General features: G+C 33.6%; 3 protein-coding genes across 6 annotated transcripts; all 3 read right to left on the bottom strand.

Annotated features, from left to right (window-relative positions):
• Positions 1-391: 391 nt before the first annotated feature.
• Positions 392-3,919, bottom strand: LOC141667548 (E3 ubiquitin-protein ligase BOI). Of its 3 annotated transcripts, none has more exons than XM_074474091.1 (4): positions 3,684-3,919; positions 2,328-2,509; positions 1,364-1,719; positions 392-1,059 (listed from the first exon to the last, which is right to left on the bottom strand). In XM_074474091.1, exons 2-4 carry the CDS (start codon positions 2,431-2,433, stop codon positions 520-522), a joined length of 1,002 nt encoding a protein of 333 aa, XP_074330192.1. In that variant the 5' UTR covers positions 2,434-2,509; positions 3,684-3,919; the 3' UTR covers positions 392-519. The 3 variants fall into 3 exon arrangements, with proteins under 3 accessions (XP_074330192.1, XP_074330193.1, XP_074330194.1); XM_074474092.1 differs by lacking the exon at positions 3,684-3,919 and adding an exon at positions 2,827-3,585; XM_074474093.1 differs by lacking the exon at positions 3,684-3,919 and adding an exon at positions 2,916-3,585.
• Positions 3,920-7,497: 3,578 nt separating this feature from the next.
• LOC141667765 (axial regulator YABBY 4) lies at positions 7,498-10,151 on the bottom strand. 2 transcript variants are annotated; one of them, XM_074474378.1, is made up of 7 exons: positions 9,588-10,151; positions 9,345-9,497; positions 9,115-9,247; positions 8,950-8,998; positions 8,716-8,791; positions 8,510-8,589; positions 7,498-8,107 (listed from the first exon to the last, which is right to left on the bottom strand). In XM_074474378.1, the coding sequence occupies exons 1-7, from the start codon at positions 9,666-9,668 to the stop codon at positions 8,098-8,100; spliced, it is 582 nt and encodes a 193-aa protein (XP_074330479.1). In that variant the 5' UTR covers positions 9,669-10,151; the 3' UTR covers positions 7,498-8,097. The 2 variants fall into 2 exon arrangements, with proteins under 2 accessions (XP_074330479.1, XP_074330480.1); XM_074474379.1 differs by having other exon boundaries at positions 8,463-8,589; positions 9,588-10,150.
• Positions 10,152-13,747: 3,596 nt separating this feature from the next.
• Positions 13,748-14,434, bottom strand: LOC141667550 (ubiquitin-ribosomal protein eS31 fusion protein-like). Its single transcript, XM_074474095.1, has one exon. It carries the CDS (start codon positions 14,364-14,366, stop codon positions 13,896-13,898), a length of 471 nt encoding a protein of 156 aa, XP_074330196.1. The 5' UTR covers positions 14,367-14,434; the 3' UTR covers positions 13,748-13,895.
• Positions 14,435-18,300: the final 3,866 nt, after the last annotated feature.

Here is an 18,300-nt window from a genome sequence, read left to right as displayed (position 1 = left end):
CAATACTGTAGGTACGTTCCGATTTAGAATAATATTTCATAATTCGACTACAACAATAATCATAACATTTTTTCTTCATAATAATAATAATAATAATAGTACATGTATAAAAAGAGAAAAGAAGTGTAAAAAATAGTGAAACTGATTACTATACCGATAAATATACCAGACAATGACTCGGGGTTTCACAAAATAGGAAATAAGATGAATAGAGTAACCTACAGTTACACTACTTTATGCTAAATTCACTCAACTTAAACTTTGGAGGTCATACTAAGAAACTTTTAGAGTTGCTCTAAGAGATTAAAGATTCCTGGTGACAAAGTTCAAACCAGCCAGCACCAACAATATAATTATTATTTAAAAGCATTTAAAAAAGTACTAACAAATGTAATGGCAATCCATCTTGAAGAAAGAACATGTCAAGGACATGCATACATTTTTCAGAGTTACAGCCATAGACAATCACCTTTGATATATAACATTTCTTTCCAAGTTATATGATTTGATATCCTAGTCCTAAGATAAGTAAACCTGGACACCAGCGGTTTTTGCCGACTGGCATACAGGACAGGAGACAACTATTCCTTCACAATTATTACACAAACACAAGTGTCTACAAGGCATCAATAAGAAAGAAACTTCTTTGACGTTGCAAACTTTACAAAGCATATTACCGTTCTTCACAGAAGTCGTCCTTCCTGGAACAATGGGAACACCAAGAAAGTTAGCTGGGTTTATGTAGGAGGCAGTATCGTCAAGATCGCTGTCTCCGAATCCTTCCTTCATTTGTGCAGCACCTTGTGATAATGTTTGTTGGAGATTGGTTTTTAGTATATTAACGAGGGACTCGTTGTACTTGGCCCTGTAGTGCCAATTCTGGGCATCAGCTGCTACCTGTTTTATTTTCTCCATTAGTTCCCTGTTCTTGCTATTTATGTTTTCTATCTCCAAGTCTTTCTCATGCAACTTTTTACTAACACCTTTCTCAATAGCTTTCATAAAAGATACCATCTGCCTCTGCTTTATGCCCTTCACACCTTTTAAGAGGTTTTCCTCCTGTTTACAGAGAATTTAGATTAAATCGAAGTTATAAAGAATAACTAGTAGAAACTACAAGGAGAAGATAAAGGTAAAGAACTTGATGGAAACATTTATGCAGTAAAGCATGAATAACGAGCACAACCAAGCACAAAATAAGATCATCTCATTTGCAGGCTTAGGTCAATTATTTTTCAAACAATTAAAAGATATTAAAAAATATATATAGGTTAATATATTATAGACGATGATTATTTCTAAATCACAAGTATAACATACGACCTGCGGTTAAAATTCACCCATGTATAATGTGAAGTTGTACCTGAATTTTGATATAGTGATTAAATTCTTCTTCCTGTCGTTCAAGTTCATTCCTAAGGTTGTCACCAAGAGACAAGATAATAGGTGGTGAAGCTGCCATGCTTCCACTACCAGAGGTGAGTGAGGAGTTTCGTTCATCATCATCATAAGACAGTCTTAGACCAGTGGATACAGGGTTTTGAATTGGGATACTTGCAACTTGGTCAGCTTCGTCATTGCAGGTGTGCTGATTCAAGGAAAACTGAAGCCTCTGCTGCCTGGAAAGAGTTTCTGCTTCCCTCCCTCGTTTATTAGGTCGAAAGATAGCATTATTATGCTCCAACCCCAAAACATTTGATGGATTGGCGGGGCAACCAGCTGGCACCATAGCACAAATTGGAAAAATATCACATTAACGGTCAGTCTTATACTTAAAAAGGTAAGAATAAAAAAATATCTACATTTATGGTTTCACATTAAAAAATTACTAATATTATTAGGGAAAGAAAACATGTGTCTTTCGTGTAAAACAATCATTCATTTCCCCACTGTATCATGTTCGATGGCATACCGACAATCATAGCTGTCATCATGACGAGTAATAGGCTTACACCCCAAAGAACCGGCCTTACATCATCAGTCAGACACCTCCTCAACACTGAGGTACACCCTAACACTTATTACTCTCACAGTGCTGACTGTTGCATCTCAAAAGTTTGTCAGCTTTAGTAGCACTAAATAAGTCTATGAGGGAAGAAGTGAATGCTAAAAACTTTTAACTGATCTACTCAAGAATTATTCGTCTTGCTTAAAACAGAAGATTGAAGCGAAAAGCAGTCAAGTTCAAAGAGATGGAAGGTAAAAAAATTATTAAGAAAAAAAAAAGCTTCATGCCATACATCTATAACCAGCATCATACTAATGCAAGGTTCATTAAGTTTATAAATTAAGAAGCTAATACACTCCTCAAAGAAAAAGTTACTTACCATTTCCAAATAGCTGCAGCTGATTAGATGCATTACTATGATACTGCAAGCGATTTTCATCAAGAAATACGGGAACCGTTGTATTGCCATTTTTTCCTCCAAACATTTTTCACAGAAAATAGTATTTGTACTTGGCACGAGTACAGTTTCTTTCGCAGACTTGTACACTTAAAGGGTTTCACCTACAAAAAAGAAGAGTGAGTTAGACCAAATGCCTAATAATAAAAACACCATCACTAAGACCAGACGGGAATGAAACTTGGAAAACATTAAAGACGCTTCAGTTATTCATCAGACATTCAACTTGACTAGTTTCCATAAAAAATTCCTCTACAACATAAAAGCGAAAAAACAAATCATCTCCTTATAATTTCTAGTCTATGAATGTAGGAAAAGCACAGTCAGATTCTAATGCAGTTTTTAGCATGCATAGACTTAGCGCCAAGCAATTTTAGGGTTTAAGCAACTCATTTCTGCGAGCCCCCCTTCTTGAACTTACTTTATCTGGATGAACATTTTGTGGACATAACATTTAACCCTACCAGTGCCAAACTGCCAATATCCTTTCCAAAGAACAACTTATCGTACCAGGTCATTAATGAAGCTCAAAGATATTGATCAAACCACTATAAGGCCAGAGGACAACTGTGACGCAGATATATCTCATTCACAATAAAAACGAGGGGGATCATATTCACCATTTTCTTAAAAGACCACTCAAAGCCTACCTGTCCAAAAGTCCAACTAGATCCTTATATACTTAACCTTCGCCGAAAGTAATTGGATTATCAGCAGTTCCACTACTAACAAAATAAACATATTTCACCATACAAAGTGCAAGACTGCTTTAGTGTTAGGCAACTCAAGATTCCACCAATTTTAGATGCCTGTCTACTTCTAAGAAGATTAATAAAATCTTGTCAACTATTCAAGAACAAATGCCTTAGCCCAATTGCAAATTACTTAAATACATGAACAAGATTCTTCATCTAATGAGCAAATCAACGCATATGTTCTATCATATCAATCAGAATATATGTATATACTTCTTAAACACCAGCTATACATCAGTATATATAAAGAACCACTGCAAAATTTGCATCAAACATAGTATCATCACCAAAACATAGTATCATCACCAAACATAACATCTAAATCATCACCATCTAATCTACACAAACAAGATTTAAAAACCATAAAATAAAATCAAGTAATCTCAAGAACCCACAAACAAAAATCCAATATTTTCAACAAACAACAACTCATTGCCAAAACAAAGACTTGCCCAGATAAAAAGATCCAAAAGGGTCACCAAAACTGTAATCAAAATTCAAAACAAGAAGCAAATGAAAATACCTTGAAAAGAGGCGATCAAGAAAGAGGAGAGATTTGAGAGGAGAGAGATCTGAAAAAGAAATGTAGGGGGGAGAATAAATGATAAATGGTTATTATGGGGAATCGTAAAAGGAGAAAGAAGGGGCGTTGAAAGGTGCGAAATTATTGAATGAATGAATGAATAAATGGGTTTATCGTATCGGTGCGGTGGTAGTTACGCAAACCTTGAAGTGGAGACAGTGGACAACCAGAACGTATATAATATACTACTAGTCTATATCTACACATCTATAAAACATATTCAATTTAAAAAACAAAACAAATTATTTTTACAATGGTGCATTATAGATTTATATATCATGGTCACAATTTTGGGAAACCCGAAATAATCCGTTTAGATACCGATTTGTGCTTTGTCGATGATTTTGAAAAATCAAATAATTTATTACTAATTTATCGGAACTTTTAATTACTTTTTAACTAATTAATCAACGAATTTTTAGAAAAAAATAACATTGATTAAGAGATTAATTTTATGATGAAAAATGTCCTGATTATCTGGGTGGGGCCATATGGAGTATAACAAAATAATGCCAATTATGTTTTGTACAAGTGTATATCTAAAATGATGCATTGTCATCTCATCACACTATTCTTCCCACCCATTACTCAACTTCTTTCTCAGCTCTGCTTTATCTTTTTCCCTGTCAACAAACTTGCCCTCAATTACTTGCATACATTATTCAAGAAGCATCTCATTATTTCATTGTTGTTTTATTTATATAAAATTTAGTCAAAAAAGAAAACATCTAATAGCACAAAGCAGTAAAACATAAATTCATATCCATATCTTTTCCTTAGTAATTTTAATCCAACAAATAATATTTATTAAATTTACATGTTTCGTACGTGTTTCACAAAATTCTCGATATGCCGTAAAAACGGCAAGAAAAATATCAACAAATATAATATTCATAATTTTATATACAAATACTTAGCCGATGACATCATTAATTTGTGATAAAAATTTGATATCGTTCGTACGATTAATCACAGTTTTGATTTCCCTCCTTTATAATTTACGATGTTAATATCATCGAAAACTAAATAGATAGGTGGATAATAATTCGAAACCGAATTTTTTTTTTTTACTACTAAATCTTTGTGGCAACTTAAAGAACATTTTTTAGGTACATCAATATGGTAAGAAATAGAAATTTTTTTTGTGGTGCATGAAAAATGATACAAATGTGGGACCCAGAGAGAGAAGTTCATAGTAGTTGGCGGAAGGTAAATTTTGGCGGGTGAGCAAACGACGAGAAGGTCGACACCTCAAAGTTGGAAATCAAACGGACGACCGATCATGCGCGTTTTAATTATGCGTATACATCATACAAAAATACAAATATCTGAATATGCCGGAATACAAAATACAATGGGAACCCCAAGAAAATTAACCACTCCCCTTGTTTATCAATTTGTTTGGTAGCATGTACGTCCATTTCACATGACCTTACGGCTTTCCTCATATTTATATTTACGACTACCTCCGTCTCCGTCCCAGAATGCTAGTTTCTTTGATTTTTTACGTGTAATTTAAGATGTATAGAGGTCATAATTCCGTATATTTTTTTAATTTCTTTTCTTAAATTAAAATTTTATATGTATACTTTTATTCAGAAAAAAAATTTAAAAAAAATTATGAAACTATTTTTTTTATTCACATAAAAATACGCGTAAAAATTTAAAGGCACTTGTATTTTGGGACGGAATGAGTAATTTATTTATTTATTAAAAATTGTTGATTAAAATTAAGCATGACAAATGACAGAGAGCCTGCACATAATTGAATTGATACCACACCAGACTCTGCATGCATGGAATAATCCAGTTCATTGCACTTCGTTCTTATCACTGCCCCCCATCGTAGCAAATTACTAAATTATTGGTGAGGAAACCAACTCTAATCCGCTCAGCTAATACAGATGGATGCTAACATAATTTTAGTTTGCCGTTTTTAAGTTGATATATATGAATATGACCTACTTCATGTATGAATAAGGTTGGTTGTGATATAATCACCCCCACCGTCTGTCAATTATGTGCGTTGTTATAAAAGTTGATTGACTCGGACGAGTTCGGACGAGTATTCGGAAAAATTGAAGGTGATGAATTGATTTTGATTTAAGTGAGTATTTATTATTTGGATGTTAGAAACAAATACTCCGAAAATCGACCGACTACTCAGGATAGTATTTATGTATTTGGATATTAAAAATGAATAATCGTAAAATCGACCGATTACTCATGATAGGATTTGTGTATTTGGATGCTAAAAACGAATATTCATAAAATCGACCGACTATTCAGAATTTGAAGACGCGACCGAGTAGAATCTGTTTTCGAGTTTTAACCTTATTAAGTATGTGATTGATAGAATCAGGATTTGGGAAATAACTTTGAAGATGCGGGACGGATCTAGGATTTAATCTATGCCAGGGCTAAAATAATTTTTTTTAACGCAAACTCATCAATGCTTATTTGAGCAAAATAATTTAAAAATACAAAATCGAAAACATGAGCTGAATCATAATATTAACAACAGTAGTTTACAACAAAAAAACTAACTCTTCCAAGGCAAACTCAACCATTATTAAATTAAATTAACCTAATATCATCAAATAAGATTTAACTAAATGCCAGAATTAGAACCTCCAAATCGCAAATCATAACATGCCTCATAGATTTTTTTCAAATTATTTATTACATTATTTCAATAAAAATTCAAATTATAACCATCCCGCATATTAAAAATAAGAATTGGCATAAATAAGAAACAAAATTGCAATTTTTATTACTAAATCAATATTGAAACCCTGGATATAAAATTGGCAAATTAGAAATCCTAATTTAATTGCAAATATAATTTTGTTTAATTAGATTCTATCCGAAAGTACCAGTTTGATGATTTTGAACGGATTTAGATTGAGTTCATCGTCGAGCCCTAAACATTCATTTGAGTTTCATTTATAAAAATATATACGGACAACATAATTACAGGATTGACTATTTCTTTTTCCAATTTGGGCTGAATTTTATTGAGGGCTTATATATTTAAGGGTAGGCTGGATTTTGACCTGGGCTGGAGCCCACCCAGCCCCTTATACAGTCCGCCCCCGGACCCAAAAATAATTGTTGATAATTTTTAAGAATAAATCGAGATAATGATTTAAATTTTAATGCTAAATTCCTAACAGGTACACCGAAATTTAGTAGTATGTGTAACTCCTTCCTTTCTGATACTGATATGAAACAAGTTAAACACAAATTTAATCCAGTGGGTAAGCTAATCATTCATTTCAGTGTTAATCTAAACATGTTAACCTTGCTTATAACGTTTGGTATTTCGGTAATTATATTAATGAGAATTTTTAATCCACTAGTGGCGACACATTACAAAACTTTTGAGAAGATCACTGAATTTTTCATAAATAGAGAAACAAATATCTTACAATAAATCTCATTTTCTTCGTTTCTTGACCAAGTTTAAGCCGACGCACGTGAAAATTAAATCAATTATTTCACTAAATAAATCAGATTATATAGATTTTGACAGCCGAAAAATTGGCTTCAACTAGTTGTTGTATGTTGGAGGAGATTTACAGGTTAGCAGCCAAAGACATATGCAAATAATTAAATTATTGACAAATTTTCTTGTACGCATTTGTTGAAATCTTAGCATTACCAACTAAATATAATAAATCAAATTTGTTGTTTTGATATGCTTGATCCAGTCATATTTGTTCAATTCAAAGCAAATAATGGTTGATACTGCTAATGTGTTGGCCACAAACTTTAATTTACCAAAGTCATCATCCTCTCATCACCAACTCTTCTTATATAGACTAGTCTCAATTGTAGGCGTTTTTGTGAAAACCATTTAACAATTTGTACACACACAGATTTATACATCAAGAAATAACGAAAAAGATCCCTAATTATCAAATTCGCTACAAGGAAACGGGTCATAACTGACCACAGCGTCCATTCGGTTTTGAACCGGGCCGATGTTGGTCATAACGAATCCAAACACACAAACATATTTATACATCAAGAAATAACCAAAAAGTGGTCCCTAATAATCAAAATTCCCTACAAGGAAACGGTTCATAACCTACCGATGATGGTCATAACCGATCATTTTCGGTAGTCGGTTTCATCGTGTTTTTTCTTGTAGTGAAATGAAACTTCTGCAATCAAAGTGCAGTTAGAGCCTGAAATCATGTACCTTGAAAAAGCAAATGATTGCAACCACTAACTGTGCTTTTTAGAGGAATTAATTGTAGAGCTAGCTATCCTTTTTCTGGTACTGAATGATTAAAATGAACTATTTACTGGCCTTTCCTTCATGGTAAGTTGGTGATCCAATTGCCTTCTATGTAGTCCTGTTAAAAAGTTGAACCAGGCAGTCATGTGTACATTAGTATCAAGCATTTCTACAAACACACTAAAGTCAATATAATCACTCAGTGATGGCTAGCTAAGCAATTAATTTGAAAGTTGACATGTGAAAATGTGACAACTTAGCTGTGGATCTAATCGGATTTGCAAATTCATTGGTATCGCTAGTTTGCGGGAACCATATTACCACTATAGTAGTACCTCTCAAAATTCGGGTCAAGAACAAGTATTATCAAGTAAAACACTCTAGCGGACTTAAACTAAATCAAACATATCTGGCATAGCTCACTTACGAAGGGGCGTGAAAAATTCCAGGGTATTAAAGCAAGAAGTAGGAACCTGTGTCAATGTGAGTAGAAATTGTCTTTGATCATCCAGCCAGTTACCTGGATAGAAATCGCGTTCTCTTTGCAGCTGCAGCTTCCTCGTCTTCTATTTTACTCAGGCTTGGCGGAAATTGAGCCCACTAGAAATTAAACATTTATCAAATGTATCAGTAACTGGTATATGCTAAATACTGGAAGACATGGCATTTTAGACTTCTTAACTAACATTATGGCTTCAAGCAATTGCATAAACCGAAGAAACATACATTTTTGGCTGCTGTGCTGAACGCTTGCTTGTGAGCCATGTTGGGGTATTTGGCCTTTAGCCTTCTGATTTCTTCTCTGAGAATGATATACACATTATGTACGTTAAATCACATAAGCATGGATGCATGAGCCCTTTGTAAATGAATAAACCATGTATAGAAGGCCTTTTACAGGGTCAAAATATAGTTCACAGTCATCTAATAGCAAGCTATCTATCTATATATAGTTCTTACTTAATGAAGCAATTATAAGCAGATGGAGCTCGTTGTCTCTTCTCCGGAGCTGTGTAAAATAAAATAATAACTTATAATCTTTAAACAGGTTCAGAGGAGAAAGTGTTGAGAAAACTCTATTCATGGTATTTTACTAACTAAAACACATTGAGATAATAGTTTTACGTCTATTTATGATAAGATTGGAGGGAAAATCATAGTCTTCTTCTTCATCCGATGAGATGCCAGGAGATGGGCTATGCTTGTCCATTTCTTTCTGAGAATCCTTAGTCATTTCTGGCAAACTTTCGTTCTTCATCTGATAGACAGATCAGACACGTGAGAAATCAATACATAACACATAATGCACTAAACTCGTAACAAAGTTCTCTTTATTTTTAAGTATAGTAGATTACCTCATGCTCAGGATTTTGAACAGATTGGGTAAGAGAAGGGAAGAGATGAAGAGGCGCAAAGGAGGCTTTTACCATATTGACCGAAAAGAGGCTTGTGCAGTGACCACATTTGACTGTAACCACCATTGATAAGCTACTATGTGGAACACTTACCTGCAGAATCATATACAAACATTTACATGCATACATGAGACAGAGATTCTTTGATTTATCTTTAAAATTTGTGTGTGTGATGTCGCATACCAGTAAAATGGTGGCGCAATAACCACATTGTAAGTAACATATCTGGTCTTGAAGGTCAAAACCATGATTTACAGTTGACATGTTTTTGTGGACTGCAGAGAGTGGAAGTAACTGAAGGAAGGAGGCCTATGTTTCGAATTTTTGTTCTAAACTTTGAAGGACACCAATGATGAGTTATGTATCGATTCAATACCTAACAATGAGTACTGAATGAGTAGTACAGCATTTTGTTTGCTGTAAGTTCAGACTGACATGCTTTAGCAAGTCGAAACCAGTGTCAGGCAATGTCTGGTGAGAAAATGAGAGAGTAATTCATTGGCACATGAACACTGATTCTGCAACAAACATTTATCATCTCTTCATCAAGTTAAGGTTCCATATATGTAAATTGTACATGTTGTTTCATTAATTATTTCTTGTTTGCTTGTTGTGTTCTTTTCTGGATAAGGTTCTATGTATATCCTTCATTCACACACAGCTAGAGCTGACAGTGAAGGTGCAGTGCATTAGGTTCTCTACCACAATAAATTAGAGGAAGAGGAGTTAGTTCAATAGTGTACATACATGGTAAATAGGAATCTTAGGATTTGTCCTTCATCAGAAACAGAAAGAAAATGCAATTTGAAAAGATGTGCTGCTTTCTACTTAAGTCATGCTCATCCATCAGAATTTATGTACATGATGTTAATGTAAACAATTTGCCAGTGCTACTTTTTTTTTTTGGTTTTTTTTTTTCGGAGTGATAATCCAAACTCTTACCTTTATGTGCCTCCTAAGATTTTAAAAGGAGTATAAACAGAAGAATCTGAGTGTCAATCTTCACAGGGTACACCAATAAAACATTAGAGTTCTGCTTCCAGAAAACAACAGAGTTCTGCTTCAAGTACTAATAACTTCCCCCTTGCTCCCGAGTTTTAAAAAGGAAGTGAAGTGTAAGATAAGTAAAGTGATTTCACTTTCACTCCTAATTGTACTCCCGAGTTTTAAAAAGTAACGAAAGCAAGTGGCAATGAACGTAAATTTGGTCTACTTTCGTCCCATTTCTTTCATCCCAAAACCTACACTCCAAAAATGGGACGAAAGTACTTTGTCTCATAATCGCTTACTTCCTTCCATTTTAAAAACTCGAAAGCAGGGACTTAAAAATAATAACGGTGTATCGTATCGTGTATTCTTTCAGAGTTTGCACCATTCATAAACATTTTGTTAACGCTTGCAATTAATCAAATCGGACAAGCTTACAGCAGGTAGTAGTGCTTCTGTTAGAGAATGGAGTTCTTCAGATTTCGATTTTCACTGTCGTCCCCTGTTTATCGTCCAATATTATCTCAGCTCATGCACCAGGCTAAACTTCCAAAGTTCCAATATTATCACAGTTCATGTACCAGAAGGATGCAATTGCAGAAAACATACACCTAGGTTTTTACTAACCATGATTTTTTTTCTTTGGGTGAACTTTATATTCCTTGTGTTTCAAATATCCTAGTAAACTTAAAAAACAATTGGGCTTGCTAAAGATATTTATTATGGTAAAATTAAATCAATACTATCTTCATCCCGTGGAAAGTTTACGTACACTATTTACACGCATTTCGAGACTTCTATAAAGTATAGTTTCATAATGTTTTTTTTAAAAAAAATTGAATAAAAGTTTAAACATAAAACTTTTATTCAGAAAAAAAATTAAAAAAATATTATGAAATTATACTTTAAACGAGCATCGAAAAGCATATCGAAAAGTAACGTAAACAATCTGGTGAGACTGAGAACCGAGGGAGTCCTATTTAACATTGCATGTAGGATTGCATACAATCAGATCAGTTGTCAAAACCATTGCGAGCTATTTAACATAGCATGCAGGATTGCATACAATCAGATCAGTTGTCAAAACCATTGCGAGTGACATGACAGGAATGGAACACATAACAAAATGAACTGCAAAGTGGGGTTCATGACTATTCTCCATATGTATCAACCCAGGGAAAAAGTTTAACGCTCACAACGAACCTTGCTGAGGAACCCTTAGGTTTTCGGGGCATTGGATTCTCACCAATGTTCGCGTTACTCAAGCTGTAATTAAATCAATACGCTCTACTAGTAACGGAAAATTTATTTGTAACCAGTTATAATTAACCAGATTTATTCAAAAACAAGCCATATTGTTTTAACCGGTCTCACCGTCTCAATTAAAAGTGAGACTCTAGAGACCACCAATATGATAACACCAAACCAAATTTATTGTTTCCAGGGTCCAGACTCTAGAGACCCCCAATGTGATAACACCAAACCAAAGCACAAATTTAAAGACATCTCTATATTTTGCCATACTATGATAATTTTAGGTGAACACTTGATTTTATATATTTCAACAATTCTATTGAACATCACAAGACATTTGAGCTTGCAAATTTATTTAAAGAGCTCCATACTCTTGAAACATGGCTAAGAAAAACTTACATAAGACGGAAGAAACATACTCTGCTATCACAAAAGGAAAAGAGAAAGCATGAAATATTTGAAAGAGGTATAGAAAACTCAAACACATGATACAGATAACAGCAAAGATGCCAATCTCTCTATCATCATTGAGATGCTAAAATTCAAATTCCACAGGTCAAATTAGCTTCAAATGTGAAGCAACGTATTGCACACAAGCACAAATCTAAATCTGATGTTAACAGAGGTATCTTTCAGCCAAAGTCATAGTTTAAACATACTGACAGACTATGCTGCAGATTAAAATGTTCTACTCACTAAAGAAAATTTGTCTATAAACCACACATAACAAAACTTATTCGAGCACCAAACATGTTCTCAGGGGAAAACAAAATTTCATTCTTCCAAAAATATTATTGAACATTAGAAAGCCTTTGGACTTGCTAGGCATTTTTTATGTTAAAGGCACATATAAAATAAAGCTAAATCATACTCTTAGCTAAAACTTACTCTCAGATTGCACAAATGGTTAACCGAAGAAACATGACTGCTTAAAAGGGCATAGGATTAAAGAAAAATCAGAATCATTTGTTAGAAAAACAAAGGTGGTTAAAGTATTTACGAGAACAAGTAATCATATTCTGGCTTACTGATTGAACATAATTGTATCAAAAACAGTTTTGGCCAGTCTTGATTAAAATGTAACAACAGCAACGAGATTATATCAACTCAAAAGAAAGAGAAATGTTCAGAAACTGAGCCAAAAACAGGGGACTCCAGGAGTGGACACCCAATTGAATGACGCCTCGACACCTATACAACTTCTTCTAAAGCAACGCTTAAACTACATCATAACTACTATAATTGCCAGCACCCAAAAATGAAATTTAAGTAAAATTATACATAATCAGCATCTTTCAATTTATATTTTTTAAAAGCCACATTAATAACAAGACAAAGCAAATCAGACTCCACAACATTTCAACCATCTAAACACAAATATAATAGGGGTCCTCTACCAAAATTAACATAACACATGGACAAATAATCCGAATAAAATAAGTAAATAACGAAACCTCTCCTATAAATCTAACATTTCATTCAATCAGCTAAACACATAAATAATCCCTAGGCATGAAAAAAATTCAAACTCAACAATATGACTCAAAACTCAATCAATTCCCTAAACCTACACATAGCTCAGAATAAACAACCAATCACCTAAAGACAAAAATCATGAAGGTCATTTAACAAAATCAAGATTCTGCACAGATTACCAATCCTAACAAAATAATCAAACCCCTCGAATTCAATATTTCAATACAATCAGCTAAACACATACAAAATCAACATAAAGCAAAGAACACTAATACCAAAAAAATAACAAAAGCTATCCTACAAATCCCACATTTCAATTCAATCAGCTCAGTTGTGCCATAGCGCACGCCCAATTCAACATCACCTAGTTACCTATGCATAACCTCTTCAAAAAACAGCTCAACTATTAATACCACCGTACCTTATACTTTCCAACACAAAAGAAATTCCGAGTTAAACTACACATTTTTAACATATTATCTACATTTCCTATCTTCTAAAAGAGCCACATAGCATTAGAAACCCATTTCCCGATAATTTACCAAAATACGTCTCCACGAGCATTCAATCACCTCCGCATAATTATCATACAACCCTTAATTAACCATCCACACACATACCAAAACTAAATCTCAAAACATAATTAAACCACATAAACATGTCACAATTTCATAATCCAACATTACGCATAAACAACAATAATAATCCAAATTCAACAATCCACATCGAAGCTAAAACAAAACCTCGAAAACCCGACAAAATTACAAACACCTCCTACTCGGCTCCCGCCTTCTGATAAACATAAGTCAACCCACACTTGCCGCAATAATGGCGATCAAAATGATTGGCCATAAAAGTCCCGGCCCCACACTCGCCATTCGGACACTCTTTCCTCAGCTTCACAACTTTGCCACTCTCATCAACCTTATAAAACTGAAGCACACTAAGCTTGACTTTCTTATGCTTATGCTTGATCTTCTTGGGCTTTGTATAAGTCTTCTTCTTACGCTTCTTGCCGCCGCCGCGGAGACGGAGGACGAGGTGGAGAGTGGACTCTTTCTGGATATTGTAGTCGGCTAGGGTTCTGCCGTCTTCGAGCTGTTTTCCGGCGAAGATGAGGCGTTGTTGGTCCGGTGGGATGCCTTCTTTGTCTTGGATCTTGGCTTTGACATTGTCGATTGTGTCGGAGGATTCGACCTCGAGGGTGATGGTTTTGCCTGTTAGGGTTTTTACGAAGATCTGCATCTTTTAGAGCGGCTGTGAGAAATGAGAAAGGGGAATATAAGAGGGGTTTATTTTGTAAGAGGAAAGGTGAGAGTTAGGGTTGGGCTTTTTTGGCGGGCTTTGTGGGCACCGGGAAGGGGAGTGATTGTTTGGGCCCGCTTGTTCTTCCCTTGGGCAGCCCTCGGGAAGAATGGAACGATAATTTCCTAATTTTGATTATTACAAAAATAGATAAATAGTGTTATATATTTAATAAACTACTAAATTATTAAACTACTACTAAATATAGTATATTTATCCTACTAAACTACGAATACAACTTATCCTATTATTAAAAGATATAAATAATAGTGTTATATATCTGCTAAACTACTAAATTGTTAAATTATTAGAAATAGTCTATTTATTCTACTAAATTACGACGACATGTTATTCTATTATTTTTATTATAAATTTATAATCATTATATATTTATATAAATATTTTAAAAATATAATATAACTGGATAAATAAAAATTTAAAATATTAATGGGAACCCGTGCATTGCACGTGATTTATGCTAGTAAAAATTAAAAGTAAAATATTTGAAAAAGTTTGAAAAACCGAGTATATATGAGAGAATTAGTAATAAGGACTAAGTAAAAATTTTCTATGATGAATATTGTATAGAAAATGATGAAAATGGAGAATAGATCATTTTGTTTAAACACATAAATTTAAAGTTTACAATAAATTGTTTGAAGAGAAATGAGTGAAAAAATGTAAATTACAAATACTTCATCTAATTTTCCTAAAAACTAGTACAAATTTCATTCCATTATCTCTTCTTCTCATGATAACTTTTGTAAATTAAAAAACTCTTAAGCATTCAAGAACTAAGCAGCGGTGAAAAATGAAATAATTACATTGTGTTTGATCCTTATCTAAATCACTTTCTGCTTCTGATATATATATAGAAGGTTATTTAACAAGAAAGACCAATAGCTTTATAGAAGTCTATCCTACCCTTATTCGTTAATACTCCCCCTCAAGTTAAGGAGAGGGAACACAAAGCTCCTAGCTTCACAATAACAAACTAATGCAGCTACATGATACAAGAATCCTATTAGGTGACATATAAAAATAAAAATACAGAAAACCTGATCACAAATTTGATCACAAATTCTTTTCTGAATCTTCCATCAATTTTTTTCATTCATTCACCATTAAAATCTGCTTTCAAAGGTACTGCAAGGCTCATAGCCTACCTCAACAGAATTTGGCGGAATTTTAAACATCTTGACTTCGCTTTTCATTAAATGAGCCTGACTTTGCTAGCCATTAGAGGAATCCTGAATTTGCTTGTTTTAACAACCCAACTAATAAAATTTAAATAAATTTGAACTCTATTAATAGAACTCCATTAAAAAAAACTGATTAAACTTTACAACTTCTAAAAAATCCAATAAACTTACAATTCTTAAAATACAATACAACTAAATTACAACTACACCAACAAACTCTAAAGAAAATCTAAGAAAATACAAAACTCCTCAAAATCTTGGAACTCGCACTCTTCCCCTTAAACAACCCATCTAAAAGAGAAAATATCTGCCGGAGGAAAATAAAGAGAACAAAGGACCGGCAGTGAGCGAAAGGCTCATATACGGATATAAAACAAAGCATAACTGAACAAATATTAAAAGATAACGAGGCTAAAGTACAACCGAATTTCTGAATGAAGATCAATATAAATAATGAATGAGACAATCAGAAAATGGATACTCAACTCACATATCAAAGCAATTGTTTTTAAATAAATTAATCTTACCACTTACGCATAATATAATCACAATAATAATATAATCGAAAGAGTATTGATAAAATGAAATCATACCCTTACACATACTCTTACACATATTCTCACACTTACAAAATAATACACAAAATAGCTTACATACGAACATGGGATACAATCTTACACTTACAGGATGTCCTACATTTTCGGTAATCCAGAAATATGTAGACATCAAAACTTACAGGGGCTTCCACAGCACAAAGCAAATGCTACCCAATATCTTACAGGGGCTTGTACGGCAATAAGCATGTGCTACCCAAAAGACCAAATCATGCACATACTAGCCATGGCTATACGTGTCCCACAACTTCGGCGGCACGCCCATACAATTAAAGTATACCGCATAGGAGATGCCAAGCACGAGATTATCCACTCGCGACGGATGTCTTACAAACTCCCAAGTCATACAAATAACATAAATATCTCAAAATAAATACTGAAAGATCATACATTATATCTCCAAAATCACATATAATATATCACAATAACCTCAAAACACTATAGCACAATGCCACGAAACTAAATGATATAACAAACCCCAAGTAATCAATAAGCTCAAATCTGATCAGTTTCACAGAATGCCAAATTAATGAATAAAGATAAATTCATATGAAAAAGTACGAAACACGAAAGTCGTAGGAAATTTCGAGACCTTTCCAGAATGGTAAGGCTCGTCAAAAATGAACAAGTAACGAATTCAGAAAATAAATAAATGCAGACTGCAGAACAGAATCAGCCCCTAATTACAATAGTATTTTGATGTTTAAGACATCAAAATCACAGAATTTAGCAGCAGAATATAAACGAAAATTGCAGATATCGAGAAGAGCTTTTTAGAATTGTATTACTCGTGAAATTTGAACAAATAGACAATTTAATATGATTTTTCAAATGTGGGATATTCAAATCCCGAAGTCAAACAGGCAGGTCATACAAATTACAGAAAAACTCATATTTAGAGACCGAATTTCACAAACGGCAAAGAACGAAAGTTGTAGATAATTAAAAGACCTTTCCGAAATGACCGAAATCAACAAATTCTAATAGATAATGAATCCGATATGAATTTAACAAGAAATCAGATCGTATACAATGAATTAAGAATACGGAAACGATGAACAAGAGAACAAAGAAAATATACGTACACACGAATTCGAATACGAAAATAAAGAGTACAAGAAATATATCCGTACCTCGAGATCTTAGTGACCGAGAGTGACAATCAATGAATTTAGAACCCCAAATCATAAAACCCTAATTCCACAAACTCCAAATTCATAACCCTCCAAAAAGTTCTTGATGTTCATCTCTATCTCCATCTATTTTCTCTTTCTCTCTCTCTCTCTCCTCTCTTCTCTTATGAAAATAACGCAAACCCTAACTTTCATATTTTCTTTCTTCTTTCTTCCCTTTTTTTATTAAAACCCTCGCTTTTTTTTTATAATAGCCTTACTATTTTTTTTAAACCAATACCCTTAAAATAATATTCTGAAAATAAGAATAAAAATAAACTTATAAAATAAAAATAAATTAAAAAAACTATTTTAACTACAGCACACTGACATTAATAAATAATTAAATCAAATAATTCAACTAAAAATAATTATAAAAAATCGGGATGTTACACTTGTCATTAGAGGATTGTTTCAATTTGAATCCTGACTTTACTTGCCATTAGAGGAGACCTGGCTTTACTTAGAGGACTCATGGCTTTACTTGCCATTAGAGGAGTCCTGGGTTTGTTTGCCATTAGAGGAGTCAATATCAGTCAACTTGACGTTATGTAAACTCAACTGTAAATGCTCACAGAGCTCAAAATAAGCACGAGTACTCACACTTCAATGGAGTGACTCTCGGTTACAACAACCCATAAAAGAGCACAAACCAAGCCATCACACTTTGTTATCTCTGTCCAATCTTGGAAAGCAACAACTGCTGCAATCGAGGAGCTAGAATCTTCTCCAGGATGAGGATGGGTGACATCAGTACCAAAAAATTATTTTCGGGCGGTCACATACTAGTGGAATGCGCCTCGATAATGCATTAATAAAATAGTATTCCAAGGTCTGTCTCGTAAATTCTCTTCAAATCATTATATAGTGAGCCAATTATTTTTTG

The sequence above is a fragment of the Apium graveolens genome, chromosome 6 (genome assembly GCF_009905375.1).
Source record: "Apium graveolens cultivar Ventura chromosome 6, ASM990537v1, whole genome shotgun sequence".
Lineage (NCBI taxonomy): Eukaryota > Viridiplantae > Streptophyta > Magnoliopsida > Apiales > Apiaceae > Apium > Apium graveolens.
Note: the sequence above shows the minus strand (reverse complement) of the source record. Positions and strands in the feature narration are given on the sequence as shown.